The sequence below is a fragment of the Anas platyrhynchos genome, chromosome 2 (assembly GCF_047663525.1).
Source record: "Anas platyrhynchos isolate ZD024472 breed Pekin duck chromosome 2, IASCAAS_PekinDuck_T2T, whole genome shotgun sequence".
NCBI classification, from domain to species: domain Eukaryota; kingdom Metazoa; phylum Chordata; class Aves; order Anseriformes; family Anatidae; genus Anas; species Anas platyrhynchos.
In genome coordinates this window covers 148651221-148668094 of record NC_092588.1, presented here as the reverse complement: position 1 = coordinate 148668094, position 16874 = coordinate 148651221, and the positions used below count along the sequence as shown (strand labels likewise).

The 16874-nt window shown below is 43.0% G+C and overlaps 1 protein-coding gene across 4 annotated transcripts in view; it reads right to left on the bottom strand.

Moving 5' to 3' along the window:
- The window catches only part of LARP4B (La ribonucleoprotein 4B), a 57201-nt gene that overhangs the window by 32563 nt on the left and 7764 nt on the right, over nucleotides 1–16874 (bottom strand). For all 4 annotated transcript variants that reach the window (XM_027450461.3, XM_027450462.3, XM_072033823.1 and 1 more), the window contains exon 2: nucleotides 6191–6325. In XM_027450461.3, the coding sequence (XP_027306262.2) occupies nucleotides 6191–6271 (81 nt within the window). In that variant the 5' untranslated portion in view covers nucleotides 6272–6325. The remainder of the gene's footprint in view (nucleotides 1–6190; nucleotides 6326–16874) is intronic.

Below are 16874 nucleotides of genomic sequence, written 5' to 3'. Positions count from 1 at the left end.
GGTAATGTTTAAGGGATAACGCCCTCCCCAGAGGTGAGAATCTGAAACCATTCACCTCTTTTCCTAATACAGCAAGAAATGCTATTGTTCTCTTCTCTGAAGCTTTCACAAGATATTCAAACATTTATTTCAATCATCTTCTTACCCTACTTCTCCTACATTCTGTACACAAAAAAGCATAAAGCTATAATGAAGCTGCCAGCATAGCTTTTTCTCCCCAGACAAGCGTTCTGCTTGCAGGACAAAGGAATCAAAGGAAATGATGTTTCAGATTGTGAAGCACAGGTTACTATATATTTAAATGCCCCATACATTCAGGTGCCTTTGGCAGACTCAGATTAGTACCTAGAAAAGAACCATACTGGCTAACTTTCAGGGGAAAACTCCTACTCACCACTAATCCTCTGACCATTAAAAAGATTACTGAATTGGCTACGAAATAAATACATTCCCACTCAGCAAGTCCACTTTGAAATCACAGAGTAACATGAGGAAGGCTACCCTGCTCCCCGGGGTTATCTAACACACACCGCCTCCCAAGCACCTGCAGCTATACTGCTCTTAAGGATAGGAAGTCTGATGCATCATTGCTGCCATCTGCTGCATTTTTTTTTTAATTCTCCCCTGGGATAAAGTTATTCAAGTTGCATCCAGCTTGATTCAGACTTAAAGCTATGCCAAGGCACTCCCCTCTTTAGCATTCCCTGGAACGAAGTGCGGGGAAAGGGGGAGGGGGTTGTTTGTAAGAGGTTTTGTTGTTGTTTTGTTTGAAGAACTGCCATGGGCAAACAATTCAGCTGCTTTTAATGTCTGCATAAAGCCTCATCAGTACTTCCAAAGTTTCTAACTTCTCAGAAAACTCTCTTGCCAGGTAAAGAAGTGGCATGATTTTCCCCTCTGTGATACAGCCATTACTAAGCACAAGCTTTCTGGAGAGGAACTGAGAGCCTCTAAAAGACAGACCTGGGCAAAGTCCACTTCTCTTGTGCCTTAACAAGCAATTCTGCTATCAGCTAATGGAGAGAAAATGGCAGAAGCAGTTCAGGCAAGCAGAAGGTTCTTCTGGTTTTCCCATACTCTTATGTGCAGAGGTGCATTCAGTACACGTTCCTTTGGATTTTATCTAAGCACCTATAGCAAACACAAAGTCACATTTCTCAATACTGTTCGTTAACTTCCGAGACTCAATAAGTCTTAAAAGTCTTCTGACTAAGCTAACACCTGCACCTGACTTGAAAAGCACTACCAAAGCTAACAGAATTTGTGATTTAATGCTTCAGAGCCTGATTCAGTGGAGTGAGGCATTTACATTTGCCTTTTTTTCCCTTTTTTCTTGCAATTTTGGTTCTCGTTTATTTCTCATATACTCAAGGTTTCCCTTCCCCATGTCACAGAACTGCTCTGAAGCAGCACTTTCACAGCCAGATTTTTTTTTTAATTAGCATTTAAGTCATATATCCTGCATACATCTACATAGGACACCAGAAGTCAACATGCTCATTAACAGGGGTATACCTCCAACCTACTGTCATTTCTACATGTCTCTATTAATGCTCTCAAGGAATAAGGGTTTAAATCTATATATAGACTATATTTTGAAGCTGATGTCTACAAGGCTATCTGTAAAGTAACAATAGCACAAGTTAAAACAGTCCTTACAACCTTCTGACATTTTAACTTTGTTTATCCTTTTCCTACAGTAAAGTCATGCAACTGTAATCGGTCCTTAAACAACTGTTACCCTACACTTGGAGGCAATTACCTGATGTCACGCCCACCACCAGCTACAGGAAAAGGGCAGAGCAGCATCATGACAGACATCGCAATGACACTACTGCAGGCTGCAGGAAGACAGCTGATCAGACTGCTTAGCTTCCCCCCAGTACATCAGGGTTAAGTGGACTGTTTAAATATGCACATTTTACACATCAAAGCAATTTAAAAATAGCACTAGAAGTCACCTAAACATGCAGAGCTATTAAATGCTTTTATTATATTCTAAGTGTATAACTGTGTGAGAGGAAAAAAAAGAACACTGAGCAATATCGATGCTTCAAGATGTGATACTGCACATGTTCGGTTTAAGGTCTGATCCTCCCATCTCTTGTTTAAAGCTATTCATGACCTCTTGAATTATTAAATATCACCTACATGTTATACAAACCGTTACTTAACTCTTAATTGGCACATACTGTAGTGCTGTATGTTGTCAGATGGTCTCAGAATTATATACTATACTGAATTTTTGCTCAGGACCTTGTCTTAAATCTGATTTCCTCAGTCCCCTGTAAATTCTATCAGGCTTATTTTTGAATGGGTTGCAAAAGAATTTTTGAACATAATATAGTAGCTTGTAAGCCCAAGACATCCTTTCATATTAACTGCTGTGAAAAACTTCTTACCAACCTACAGTCAAGTCCCATCTAAGTTTTCAAACTTGCTATTTTTCTTGGGCTTAGAAACAATGCTTTGATTGAACTTGTATTTACAGTAATTATGAACATTGGCAAAAGCCAGCAAACCACACCAGTTTGACTTTCCACTAATAGAAACCCCTGACAGCACCTGATAATTATTGAGTTAAAGACGGCATGGGTGATGTGCACATCACAATCAGACAGCAAGGTTTAGAAGACCCTCCTCTCTTAACCTCTTCCACTGGAACAAACATTTGCAGAAGCAGTTGCTGTTTTATGTCAATAATTCCTTGTAAAGCTTAATTTCAATGTCCAGATTAGGTCTCTGATTCAGCTGATCAATGAACAAAAATCCTTTGGTCCTTGGAAAGTGCTCTAGAGGCCATATTCAAATGACAGCACGTCAGGAGAAGAGTTTAGGGTCAACACACCAGGTAAGACTTTAACACTAAAGGTTAGGCGGTAGAGAGAGGTCATACAAGCTACCTCCAACACCGAATTTGGATCTCTAGTAGCAAAGGGTTACTGAGCAAAAGTTAACTAAGGAGTGAGTGAAAAGGGAGAGGAACATTTCCCAAACACAGACTTCCCTGGGTCCAGTTTGAAAAGGGCTTTCCCCAAACAGAATAGTTATCAGTATACCAAAAAAAAAAAAAAAAAAGAAAGAAACTCCAGAGAAACTGTTGTTTGAAATGAAACACCTAGCGTACTCTGATAGTTATTTAAAGACAGAAGACTGCCTCCCTCACCATCAGGTTAAGGCTCTGAAAATTGTTAGTAAGCAAACGACCTCTGTATCACTAACATAAGCAACCTGGCAAGTGACTTCTGGAGGGTTCCGTCATGAGTCACAGCACCAAAACTTGAGGCTGAAATCAGTCACTACTGACTATCTGCTCAACATTACTAACAGCAGAACACGTGTTAAGTTTAGGTCCTGCCAAAGAAAGCAGACCAAATGTAGTGATAATTAGGAGAATTTAATATTTAAAGATACAATAACAAATACATTATATATTCCCTCTGGGGAGGTATTTTTCCAGAATCTAAAGAGCTGCATGAAAATTCCCAATAGAAATTCTGCAGCTTTCCTCCTGAAGTGCAAGAGAAACTCTCAGACTAAGTATCACCTGATCCTCGTAAAACAGCATAGCCAAATTAGCTAGTGAATGTAATTCAGCAAATTTCTTTTAAAGGTATTAAAAAGGACTCCTAGAAATCTTGCCAGATACCATGGCAATATGGCTTCACATCAAATACACACTGGAGAGTGGATCACCAAAGACATGTATCAGCCCTGTGGAAAGGGATCTATCTGGGAGTTTTGGTCGATGGTGAGATCAGTATGAGCCAGCAGTGTGCCCTAGAAGCCAACAAGGCCAGCTGCACCCTAGGTGCATCAGGCACAGCATGGCCAGGTGGTTGAGGGAAGGGATTATCCTGCTCTGGTTTGAGCTGGTGCGGCCTCACCTCGAGCACTGTGTGCAGTTCTGGGCACCTCAACATTAAGTTAAACTGTTCAAACAAGGGCTACAAAGATGGTAAAGGGTCTGGAGGGGAAAATATATGGAGTGGCTGAGGCCCCTGGGTTTGTTCAGCCCGAAGCACAGCAGGCCAAGGGGAGGCCTCATGGCGGCCTGCAGCTCCCTCACGAGGGGAGCGGAGGGGCAGGTGCTGAGCTCTGCTCTCTGGGGACAGCGACAGGACCCGAGGGGACAGCATGGAGCTGGGACAGGGGAGGGTCAGGCTGGGGGTTAGGGAAAGGTTCTGCACCCAGAGGTGGTCGGGCACTGGGACAAGCTCCCCAGGTCACAGCACTGAGCTGCTGGAGTTCAAGAAGCATTCAGACAATGCTCTCAGACATGATCTGATTTTTGGGTGGTCCTGCATGGAGCCAGGAGTTGGACTTGATGATCCTTGTGAGCCCCTTCCAACCTTGGACATTCTATGATTCTATGATTAAACTATACCTCTATGCAAGCTAAGAGAAAGCCTTGCCTGCTGTTCCTTGTTTGTTTATTTTGAGGTCAGAGGGCAACTTCACTGAACTTGTAGCATGCACTTGCTAAATGTAATAGAATCACAACGTCAGAAGTTTTTCTCCTTTTTATCTACCACACCCTTGGAGAGATAAGACTGTCTTCGGAAGTTTTACTCAAACTATAACATTGTTATAGCTTGCAAATGACAATTTGAAAAACTTGGAAATGAAGTTCTGAAACAGTGGCAAAACACACACATGCATGTATACTGCTATGAAAGACACCTCCTTTAAAAACATGACTACATGTATCAACAAGAATTCTGATATAACAAAACCTTGTGATATTGTGCATATAGGAGAATAGCACAATTTAAAAAAAGAAAAAACTTGAAAACCACAGAACCCATTTTTTGGGAATAAACTATTCAGAAAAGGAAAAGCTTTCCTCTCAAAATAATAAGTTATTTGAAATGCATTATAGCTCTATGGATAGATTCCGAGATATCCATAAGAATATTAAAATTATGGATTCGTCTTCTGCTAAGAAACTGAGCAGTTTTCCTGAAACTGCAAGAAACAATTAGTCTTTCTCCAAGTATGAAAGAACAGAAATTGAGATTTAGATCCAAGTTTACATGTAGCTTTATAAACTTTTAAGAATACCAAATTACCAGAACTACCACCAAACCACCTGTAATACTAATGCACTTGTTAAAAGTGCACTGAAAGTTACAAGTTTGTGGCAGATACTCTCTTACTCAAGCTTACACATGGAAGCATGTGGCAAAATAGCTTTCAGAACTTCAAGGGCTTCTTGGAATTAAGAACCTGAATAACCAAAAAAAGTTCAATTTTTTTTTTGGCACAAAAATGGGCTCAACTTACACTTCTACTGTCAAATAGAAGAAATTTACGTCTAAGAAAGGTAAGAGTACAGAAGAGATCCCAGAATAGCCAATATTTTTTTTTGCGGGGGGTAAAGGGGCACAGCATACAGAACATCAGCTCCATTAGTTAAGCAAAACACAAGTCTGAAGTGTATTAGAAAACATTTCTTAGTGCTTGCTGCAAAGTCAGTTTAAGCAGCAAGCATCCATTAACGCACAGTGCAGATTAAGTGCCTAGCAGAATATGCAGTGAAACCAAACCCTTCAAGATGTTCCAAGAGAAAACATTCCTCCCAACACACAGTTAACTATCAAAGATGAAAACATAACATTAAAAGTAAAGCTTATACACAAATCAATCTACTTGAAAACATCTGTAACATTTACTGCAACATATATTCACAGAGTGCTATACACTGTATTACCTGCCAAAAAGCATCCCATAAAGCAGCTTACTGGATGCTGCACAGCAACACCAAAGCACATGCCATTTGGCAGAACTCCTATTATAGGAGGCAATTTCCTATTTTTAAGGGTTTATATCTTTTTCAGTTGTAGATACAGGACAAGTGCATTTGCTACATGTTAGTTAATCTGTGAGCCAGAACCCAAGTCAAGACTGGCAGTACAATTCCTGTATAGGCTACAAAGCCCTGTACCTTACAGAGTGAAACATGAGTTTGTTTATATTCTCTGTAGGGTTGATTAAAATTTAAGGCTCTTACCAGGTACGGAGACGTAGCCACCTTCAATAACTCTGTTCTAGGATTTTATGCTGCAATATTACCATAGCCCACTGTCGTCTTTTAATCAAAGTTATATCTCAGATTGTTTTAAGAAATACTACAAAACCTGCTTCATGCAACACTTACGTGATGGGAATGCGTAATTACAATACTTACTAGATGAGAACCGTCTTTAACTTCTTGTACTTGCTGCACCTGCGGTTCAGCCACAACTTTAGTGTCCTGATCAGAAGTCATGAGCTGTCTGCTTTTTGGCTGCTCAGAGAGAACTTTACTGGTCACCTTTGGAAGCTGTGGAAAGACAAAGACAAAAGATTCTCTAAGCAGTGGTTGAAATTGCTGCGATTTCGTAGCCATTCCTGACGTGCCGTGCTGATTCAGACCAAAAGCCCAAAGAACTTCCCCACGACGCACTCATTATGGGTTCAGGGAAAATGTTAGGGCAGCAGGCACGGGTACAGCAACCTCGTAAACGCGCCCAGCTTCCAGGAGCTGCCAGCCCTGGGAGTGCAGATGAATAGCACACACAACACTTGCCATCGCACCGGGCAGGGAAATTCCGTGGGGAAGTTTCATTTCATTCTCACCTTCATTATTCAGAGTGGTTTTCAAACTATGGCTTTTTTACACCACTTGGTAGGCTTACTCATTAAGAAGCATTCTAGTCACAAACCAACCTTTGTCTTCTCCAGCTACTCTGACAGTCACTTAATCTTCGCCAACTGCAAGAAGCGTGTTACAACACTTCTGCTCTATTAGTGACGCTCAACAAGTTGTTCTGCTCCATCATCCTAAAATGTTATTTTATTTGATTAGACAAGTGGAAAACTGAGGAGAGCTGAACGTCTGAGTGGCTTAGCTTTGAAATTCGAGACTATGACTTAATATTGTTATTTTAAACAACACCTGGTTGATAAGGAAAGAAAAGGTTCATTTAAATCAAGTTTCAAAAAGTAAATACTGGGAAGTAAAGCAGGGTAACTTTTTTTTTTGTTTGTTTCTCTAAGGACTACAAACAACTTCTAATATGCTTTTTGGTTTACATATGCACCCAGAAATTACAATTTTGCAGCACAGGGAAGATAACAGTATGATTCCACTCCTTAGCTGCTTTTGTGGTATCTTCACACCTAAAGATCGGAGTTAAAAAAGAGTATCCCTGTCAATCTATGCCTTTGCGGCCTTCTGTGGAATCCCTTTTTTCCATTATATTCTGAAAGGATTAAGTCTTTCATACAATTTGATAAGTTCCAAAATTTTGAAGTGCAATCATAATATTAATCTATGTAAGGGACAAACTGATCCATGTGTCTGTACACCAGTCATTCAGAAGAAAAGTTGTCTTGCCAAAGCTGTTGAAGAAAAACTGACATCCTGGGCAGGAGTAAACATTCAGCTTAGATGAACACTTGAACATAGTTTCGTGCAATTGGTGTAAAGTCAGCATAAAAAAAGAAAATGTTTTCAACAGAAACACATGCACTGTGTCACTGTTAAAACACCCAGAAGTTGGTTTTTTTTTGAATGCTCTTGGACTAAAAGCTATTCAAGTACAGGAGAAATGAGTTTGACACGAAAAGCAAACAGAGGAAATAAACCATGCTGTCCCACACATACAAACATACGCAAAGCCTACATATGAGAAAGCCTGGAATTAATTTGGGATGCTTGTCTTTTATGAAATAAACAGAAGTCATCCTCAGGATGAAAACCATTCTTCAAAAGCTGGTAAGTAGCACGATTCTACATTGTCCAAACCCCGCATGGGAAGCTGTATGCATAGTAACCCTGCAGGTGTCCAAGCTTCTTGCTGGAAGCTCCTGTTAACTTTCAGAGGCTAAAACCATTTTCTTTAAAATTTTGGATTTGTTTTTTTTTTAACATAAGAACAGCACAAAACTTACTATGCTTTTCAAGCATGCACATTAGTCCTCAGCCACAAGCTAAGCCCTACAGAAGCACTACTGTGTTTCAGTCAGTAATGACATTATCTCCTCTGCACGGCGATTCCCAAATCAATTCCCAAATCCCTCCATGTCACCTGCTGATCTCACAGCTCCTCATTTCCCTCCTAGGCTCAGCACGTCCCCAGTCACACCGCCACCTCTTCCACCCTCCAGTATGTCGCGTAAGCGCCAGCACTTTGTAAATCCGTCGATTGTGGAAGGAAAACAGCCAGGAACATGTGATTCTAACAAACAAGAGTAAAGTTCCACTACACATATGCTCTTTAAAGCATTTGCTGACTGGCCATCAAGCACAAAATATTCAGCTAAATCATTAATTTAGGCTGAGGGTAGACTAGTTGTCAGCCAGCTTGACAGATAACAGATGCCTGCAATGTTCACATTACTGGTGGCTTGCCCAAGCAATCTGAAGTTGGAAGAAGAACAGTGCATCACTCTGTTGCTTTTCAGAAGCCCTTCAGATGAGATTACACAAGAACCTTATCGCAGACTAGGCCTAGATTGAAGCTCTAGGTAACTTTGTTTGGATTGCTCAGACTAATAATTATTCTCATTAGCGCACATATTTGTTGTGATAGACATCACAACAAATCCACTGACCTCATGAGAAGTTATATCAATAAATGTACGGGCTTTGCATTTTTGTTGTCACATTTCCATCATTAAGGATCAAAATGTTTCTCAAACCAAATAAAACATTATTATAATCTGTTTTAAGAGGATGTTCAACCCACTGTTTAAGTCCTATGCTTTTAACAACGCCCAGCTACTGCCTTTCTACAAATGCATAAACCACACTGAAAGAACCTGCAGTCTTCTTCCTTGGGTAGCCCACACTGCTTGAAGTCTGCGGCATGGCAAGTGCTCTGCTGCAAAATCCCATCCGTTCTGCTGTGCTTCAATACAACTTCACGTGCTGGGCTGTTCTGGAAAAGTTACATGCATGAACTTCTCCACCACAGTTTCCACTCACCAGGCTCTTAAAGCATAAAGGCTGCATGACAGCAGCTGCCACGACTGTCATGTCAGAGAACACAGTGCTTGTGGAAAAAAGCAGCGTTATTTCACAGAGAAGGAAAAAAAAATAGGAATTAAAAGAAAAAAACATCACCAGATGTTAAAGGCTACTTGCAGGATGCTTTTAGCATGCTATTCATTAATACTGATATTGTTATAAATACCTTTGCACACAAAATTATTTACAGAACCAGCCAGTATTTGATAGTGCCAGCAACTCCAGATAAGCATTTATAGCTTAGAGTTTATTCCCTCTTGTAGTTTAATGGTCGAATTCACAAGTTTGACGTGGCATTTTAATACAGCAATCAAGTTTTTAATTCCATTAAGCAGCTAACTTGCCCACCACTTTAACAGACACACTGGCTCACTGAATGCTAAACCATATCTTTGTGTAAATACATACTGCCACAAGTAGGAGACGAGAAAAACACAGGTCAGCAGAGCACTTTGGGACAGAGAGAGCATTCCCTATGGCACAACACCGAGCTGTCAGAGGTATTTTTAACTCAAATTATTTAAAAACACAAGAAAAGTCTTCATAGGCATGCAATCTTTTAAATAATGTTCTCAGTCTATAGGAAGCAGATTCACAAAGAAATCCACGTCTTCCACAAGTTCTGCCTTGCCATGCAGCCTGCAGAATGGCTGGATTTATGATTTGATTTGGAAGTACCCCATTACGATTTCAATCTTCCATATCATTTCAATTCTGTAAATATGTACACTACATCATTACTTTTCCTTCTGCCTTGCCTTTTGATCCCCACAGTGAGTCAAGCTGAACAACATCAGGTGTATTATGTGAAGAGCAAACGAACTCGAGACATGCAAATACTCATTTTCAGAATTGCCTAACCCAAGAGAAGCTGAATGGCTTTTACCTCAGATTCTCCACAGCAGTTTGGACTTGGTTTGTAAGCAGGCAGGACACTTAACCCCAAAAGATTAAAATACAGGTGAAAACCTATTTCTTTAAAAACAGCAATAACAAAATTCCCAGAACGTTCAGCCCTGAAGTCCTGATTACTCCCCAAACTGTAACACTACCTGGTCTGGTAGGCTGGTAATTGCAACAGGAAGGGGAGCCGTGCATTAACACGGCTGTTTTCTCATTAGAGTGAAGACACAACGAGTGCAGTAACTCTTTACGGGTACACGTACAGAACCTGTCCCTGTAGGCACCCGGTAGCAGCGCTTGGTCTGAGGAGCTACAAGAATATTCTCAGCAGGGACTGAGCCACACCGACAGCAGGCACCACAGCCTCTGCTGAACTGCTCTCCCTCCGAAACACCACAAGCATCTTCACCCAGTTTTCTGAAAAGCTGTCGGCGGGATTCTCTACAGAGCTGCACGCCCCTTGTTGTAAGGGGTGTCATTCCAGAAGATCCCACGGCGTCCACGGGACACCTACAGAGGCAGTGCTCACAGCCACGCCATCGCTGCTGTCTGGGTGCCAGGCCAACCGCAGCTGGGGCTGCGCTCATACCAGCCACACGTGCGTGGCAGCGCAGTGCCAACAGCAGGCTAACCTTTACACTGCCTATTAGCTCAGGCTGAGGCATCTTACAGAGCTGGCAGAGTTAATGTTCAACCCTCTGAAGGTATTTATACACAAACACACCACATCCACATCCACCGCAACCTTGCCAACATCTCCCAAGACATCCACTGAGTGGTTCCACAGCCACTGCTGCGCCCCCTCAAATCCCCCAAAACCTCCCCGGAGTGCAGCTCCCGATCCCCCCACACCTCTGCTTCCATTAGACGTCTCTAATTTCTCTAATTCATATTCAAAGCACGCTGTTATGGAGGCTGTTTTGCTGCCTAGAGTTACAAAGGTATGAGTAGCAGCATGCATTCCCTCAATCAGGCCAGTCAGATAGATCTGTTATTTAAAAACATGCAAAACCCACAACAATGCTCTAGGGCTGAGATCTTGCCTGCCAACTTTCAGCCCAGTGTAATCAGCCCTTAAAAAGAGATTTACAAATGCAAGTGCTGACAACTAACTTTCACACTGCAAACAGCAACACCATAAAACAAAAAAGCTCGCTAGAATAAAAGATCTTTTCACTGCTCTTCCAGCAGGCAAAAAAAAAAAAACAAAAACAAAAACAGATTTGAGCCCGGCTGCGCGAACAACTCTTCCTCACAAACATTTTCAAAACTTTAAACACAGATGAAGATAAACTTTTCACACGGCTAATAATGCAGAAATACACTTCCAGGAACATGAGAAAGCATTAAATGTTTTCAAAACAGAGGTGCAGTTCTCAACTTACGCCTCACAACAACCTGCCAGTTGCCGGCCAAAGCCCTCCTTCCAGCCACCCAGCAGACTTTCTCACCGCCTTTCACACCCTCCTGAGAGCATCCATGAGGATCAGGAGAAGTAATCACAACTACCACTGACTCCACCTTTGGAAAGAGCTCCAGCACCAGCCGAACACATCACATCGCTTATTTCCTGCAGCAAGAAACACCTGAAACATACTGATCGCTGGGTTAGCTACAGAGCAGTATCACTTCCTCGACTGGCTTGAATGCAGAAGGCAGGTATTTAACTGAGAAAGGAAAAACAGTATTTAACCTCCAAAATCATGTTCCTAATTTGCCGTGACAGTGTCTTATATTCCTATAAGCTAGGAGGGTCTGAACAGCACTTAGTTTTAGAAAATTACTTAAGACTTCAGAGTTGACAGGAGAAACAACACACGCCTCTTCCGAAGGTATGTCCCCAGTTTAATACATCACCTCCTGTTTAAGCTTACTTTTGTTTTCTTGCTTGTCTCATGAATGTACCCAAGCAATATGTGGTCAATTCCTGACATATTGCATTCTCACCTCAAGTACAGCTGTTTGTAGAGCACCACGAAAACCTGGTGAATCCAGCTCCTTAGTGGCTGCAGGTTTCCCTCCGTCTCAGTGTTGAAAAACATTACAAACTGGAGCCTGCCATTTTTAATCAGAGGGCTGTTTTAAAAGACTTCCAAAGAAAGATTCCAGCTGTTAATGCCAGAGCAGCACCATCATCCCCCTGCATGGGACCAGCGTTACCGTTTTGAAGATAAATAACCCCAGAAAGCTCCGTCGTTGTGAGGGTCCTCAAAGAGAGTCCATGACACAGCTCCTACGTAGATGTCAGGATCCCATCTTTCCTTTCAAAACGGGAAATCAATCTCCGAGCAGCAGATGGGAGAAGCAATGCATCATTCAAAGGGCAGTGTTATTTAAAAGGAGATACACTACGAGGTGGTTACGTTACCACAGTGGACATTAAAAAGCCCAGCAACACAAAAAGGCCCATTTGTCAGCGGCAATCTGTGCAATCACCATCACGTCTACAGAAGTTGTAAACTCCGTGTTACCCAACAGCAATTAAAAAGCTGACACGACATAAATATTTAGTCACAGTGTGTGTCCGCAGAAGTTAAATATTGAATACACCACTGCTTTAAAAATCAGCACACGGCTCCCGATTTGTTTAACTGCTAATTAACTCCCCAGTAGGGGGAAAAGTTGAAAGTTTCACCTAGTTTGACCACATGCCCAGACGTTATCAGCGCCTGCCAGCTGAAGGCTTCCAAACATGCGCGCAGCCAGGGCAAGTGCCAGCACGACTACCGGGAGGTGAGGTTTCACAAAACCTCAGAAGTACCAGCGGATTTTCTTCATTTTTCCTTCCTGACAAGAAAATTGCCCGTGCCCGAGCACTCCCCGGGAAGCACCAAGAACAACGCAGGAATTGGGGTTTTGACGAGGAGCACGTACACACGCACAGCAGGTGAGCCCACACCTGGCAGATGCGAGGCCTTTTAAAACCCATGTGGCACCACGTCAGAACCAGACACTGCACCAGAAGGACATTTTAATGCTGTACTCCTTTTAAAAACATTCTGCAACAGCAAACGCTTGTTCTGAGGGTTTCGAGCTGCTGCCTCCGCTCCCCAAGTTTCTGTTCTTTAAGCAGCTGATAGTTTCCAAAACTATTCCACAGTTTCAGTAGTGATCTCTTCAGGTGCAGCTGCTCCTCTAAGCACGGTCCAAATTTCAAGAGCACGAGTTAACTCTGCCGTGCGAAGGGAACACGGAGTCTCCTGATTTCAAGACCTACCAGACTTTTCTGTGCTGGGTTTCCTGAGTAATTTGCAATCTCATCCCGTGCTAAGCTTCCTGATCCCGACTCGCACACAGACACGGGCAATGGCGCTGCGCGGAGAACTGATTACTCTGCAGGTCTAGAAATTCAGATCGTTAACAGTAATTAGCTGTCCGAGAGATACCGAGCAATAAGTTACTGAACAAAGGTGACAGATTACCAAAGAAACCTGATGCTAGTGAGTAAGTGCTCTGTGCAGAGGTATATGGAAAGGCCTGGCAGTCGCCAGCAAGAGAAAGAGGGGGAAGGGCAGAAATTTAGAGCCTTTTGCACCCACTCAATCCCAGACAGTAAAAAGAAAGCGTGCCAGCCCACGGGAGGTGAGGGGATGACCCTGACCAGCCAACAGTCCCGGTTATCATTTTCAAGTCCAGCCTTCCAAGTGCTGGATTTCAAATACACACACTTAAAAGGAAATCCCTTTACCAAACAGGATCGCCATTTCTGCTGTCCTCTTGCACACCAAGAAAGGTTTACATGCAGGTACTATCCTGTACACACCTGAACATCACTCCAAGAAGAGTAACAGACCCATGGAACACGTCCTCCTTGTAACACAACACACCACGCATTTCATGGCATGTAAGCTAGGAGGTCCTGCCGTTTAAGGACACTAGGAACACCCACCGGATCAGGAATAACCTACTGGGAAGAAGCTTTCGTGCCTGATAAGAACACCACGTGCCCCAAAGACAAGTGACATTGTGTCAGGAGCAGTTTCAGTTTGCTTACAGCTTGTTCTCAATTTTCAGATCTGAAGCAGCACTTTCCTGCCTGCAGACTGAAGCACATAACATTATAAACCCCAAAGTATTAATTAACCGGAGTTGCTGCACGCAGCACATCCATCACGAAGCCACAAGCTTGTTTTCTTCACCTTAAGTGGACTAACAGCACACACCCTGCAGGTTATCCATACAGACGCATATTTTATTTCCATTATCATGACTGCATGTCAGATAGGGTATTTTTTTTATCAGATGACGATTTCAAAAACATTCCAGCCCTAATTAAAATAAACTCTTCACTCTCCTCTTGTGCGTTATTTCAGCAACCCTCAAACGGCAGAGTTCAATTTGTCAGTAGCTCAGCCACGCCGTGACAATTTTGCAGAGACAGGAGGAATGCCACCTCGGCATGAAGCAGCTACATCACAGCGCTCCTCAAAGCCATCCTCTGGAGTAACCAGATAGAAAAGTACCAGCTGATGGTTTCAGCTGGAGAACCCCCAGTACTACGCTCATGACCAAGGCCTACCAAAAGCAGAAGACATCTCACACTCAAGGAGAGAGAAGTCTTATTTCTTTCTCAGGAAAGAGATAAATGAAGTGCTTGAATGTCAGACTCGTGAAGTACCTGAAAGTACTTCATTTCCCACTCAAACACTCCCTCACTCGCCCTCAGTTTGGTTCACAACTGTTTGACCTCTACCCTGCCTCCCAGCCCCGCTCTCCCTTCTGATTTATCCAGGACAGCGATCAGCAGCGAGAGCAGAGACGGAACAGATTTGAGCGAGCTCCTTCCCACCAGGAGCTGACCAGAGACCTGCCCAGGGATTGCTTGCACACACACACTGCTACTTCTGGCACCAGCAGCAGAGGAGACAGAGCCCAAGCTGAACAACCGATGCCGTTCATGTTCCTTTCCTCCTGCTCCCCAAGAAGCCATCTCCACCAGCAGAGCTCTGCTAACCCAGCACTGCTGCTCTCAATGAAGTTAACAGGCCAGGCCCATCTCTCTCTGCTGCTGTTACTCATCTATAAAGCAGCACCTCGGCTTCCAAGCCGTACGATGGAGACCAAACACATTAAAGGAGCCTAACCACAGAGGGAGGCTAACTTGGCAAACAGTCCTTTAAGACAGCCCACCTATATCACAGCCAAAACTAGCAAATAAAAACCATTTCTGCTCAATGTGGATTAAAAGCAGCTATAAAACATGGTGGAAGCTCCCTCCTTCCACACGATGTTTTGAGTATCTGGACACGCAGACAAGAGAAGCCCACCGATGAGGCTTTCATCAAAGCCCAGGCATCACAGGCTGTACTCACACACTACTCATTGATTTCTCATGATGCTCCCATCCATCCGCATTCACCTGTTACACCACGAGGCATCAGCCAGTGTCTGTGCGGTGCCCGGAGTGCTGGGATTCACATCTGCAAATACTTATTTGCAAAAAATGAAGCAATACAAATAAAATGCATTGGTACTTTTAATAACAGAAATACTTCCAACTGCTAGAATTGCTTACCTACTACAGAAATACTGCAGATGCTTTGGTGGGATCTTTTACAGGCTAAATGCATCCTCCTCTAAAAGCTAAAGCTTCTCAACAACTTCAGATATGTTGACACCTACCAAACTCAGGCTTTTCGTGTCGTACCACTGTTCACTGATGCAGAAATTTTTTTGTTTAATGCAAACGTTAGGAAAGCGTCACAAAAATACACTTCCGAAGTTTAGTGCCACCAAATGCGAAACCTCATCTAATTCCTCATCAGCTTCTATCATCCACTTTGCTCATCCGCGCTGAGGTCACATGAACTGACAGTTGCTCAACGCCTCTGTGCACACAGAAAGCAGAAGACCACGACAACTGACTGGCAGCCGGGAGCCGAGCTGGGAAGAAAATTACAGCTTGACCTGGAGTAGATGCGGCAGGAGCTGCTCTCCGCTAGTGGCTAGGGATTTCATAAAATACTGTTATTTTCATTTCTGGACTGGTTCTAAATAGGCGTTTGCAGAACGCCGGATGGTAACTTAAACTCCCATTTACTCAGCAGAGAAACTTTACAAGAACTTGCACTCCCCTTTAGCCCAAGTTACTCCTTCCCACAGGCAACACCCTGGTGAGGAGCTCAATGTGACTATCCAAAAAAGCCACGTGAAAGGCTTCTCAGGTATTTTCCCTGTAACCTACAGTTCTTCACTTTGACACACCTTATTTGCAGCAGGTGAGTTTACTGGGGCACTCGGGATCCTAAGTCTGTCTTGTTCGATCGTATCTTCTCATGCACAGCTGAAAAATTACTATGCAAAGATACTATCATGCATAATAATGTATTTTCCTTGCTCATCTTCCCTCCAAACATAGCTGCCTTGCTCTCATTTAATTGAGGGTTATTTTTTCTTTTAAGCTATCTGCTGAAGGGAAGTGGGAGAGATTAATCTTCCTATTCCACAACTGAAGGAAGCAGCAACGAGCTATGCTAAGAGCTCACGTGCAGCAGGGAAGTTTACAGAAACGGTCGCACTTTTGTCATGAGAGGCAATTTTCAGTTTAGCATCAAGGCCGATTCCCAATGTGGACTGGAAAATGTACGATTCTGAACCTTGCTGGCTCCCACCCTCCCCAGCACCTCGGCAGGGCAGCCTCACCATAAACGGACCCGCGGTTTTATAAATTGTTTATTTCACAAAACAACTGCAGCGCCTGTAGTACCTTGCTAGCAGCTGCATGCATTTAAAGCTCGGATGCAGCAGCTACTTGGCCTTTCTGAATTCTTCAAAGCAGCTAAACCTTCAGGAGATGACACATGACAGAGGACCAACTGCTTCAGCACTTACTTAGAGGAAACAAGCTAGGCGCTGTGCATGAAGAGAGGCAGTTTAGCAATGCTGGGAACAACGAACTTCCTTGTTTCAACTACAGGATGTTCCTCCTCCTGATTTACCAACACGATCCTTTAGT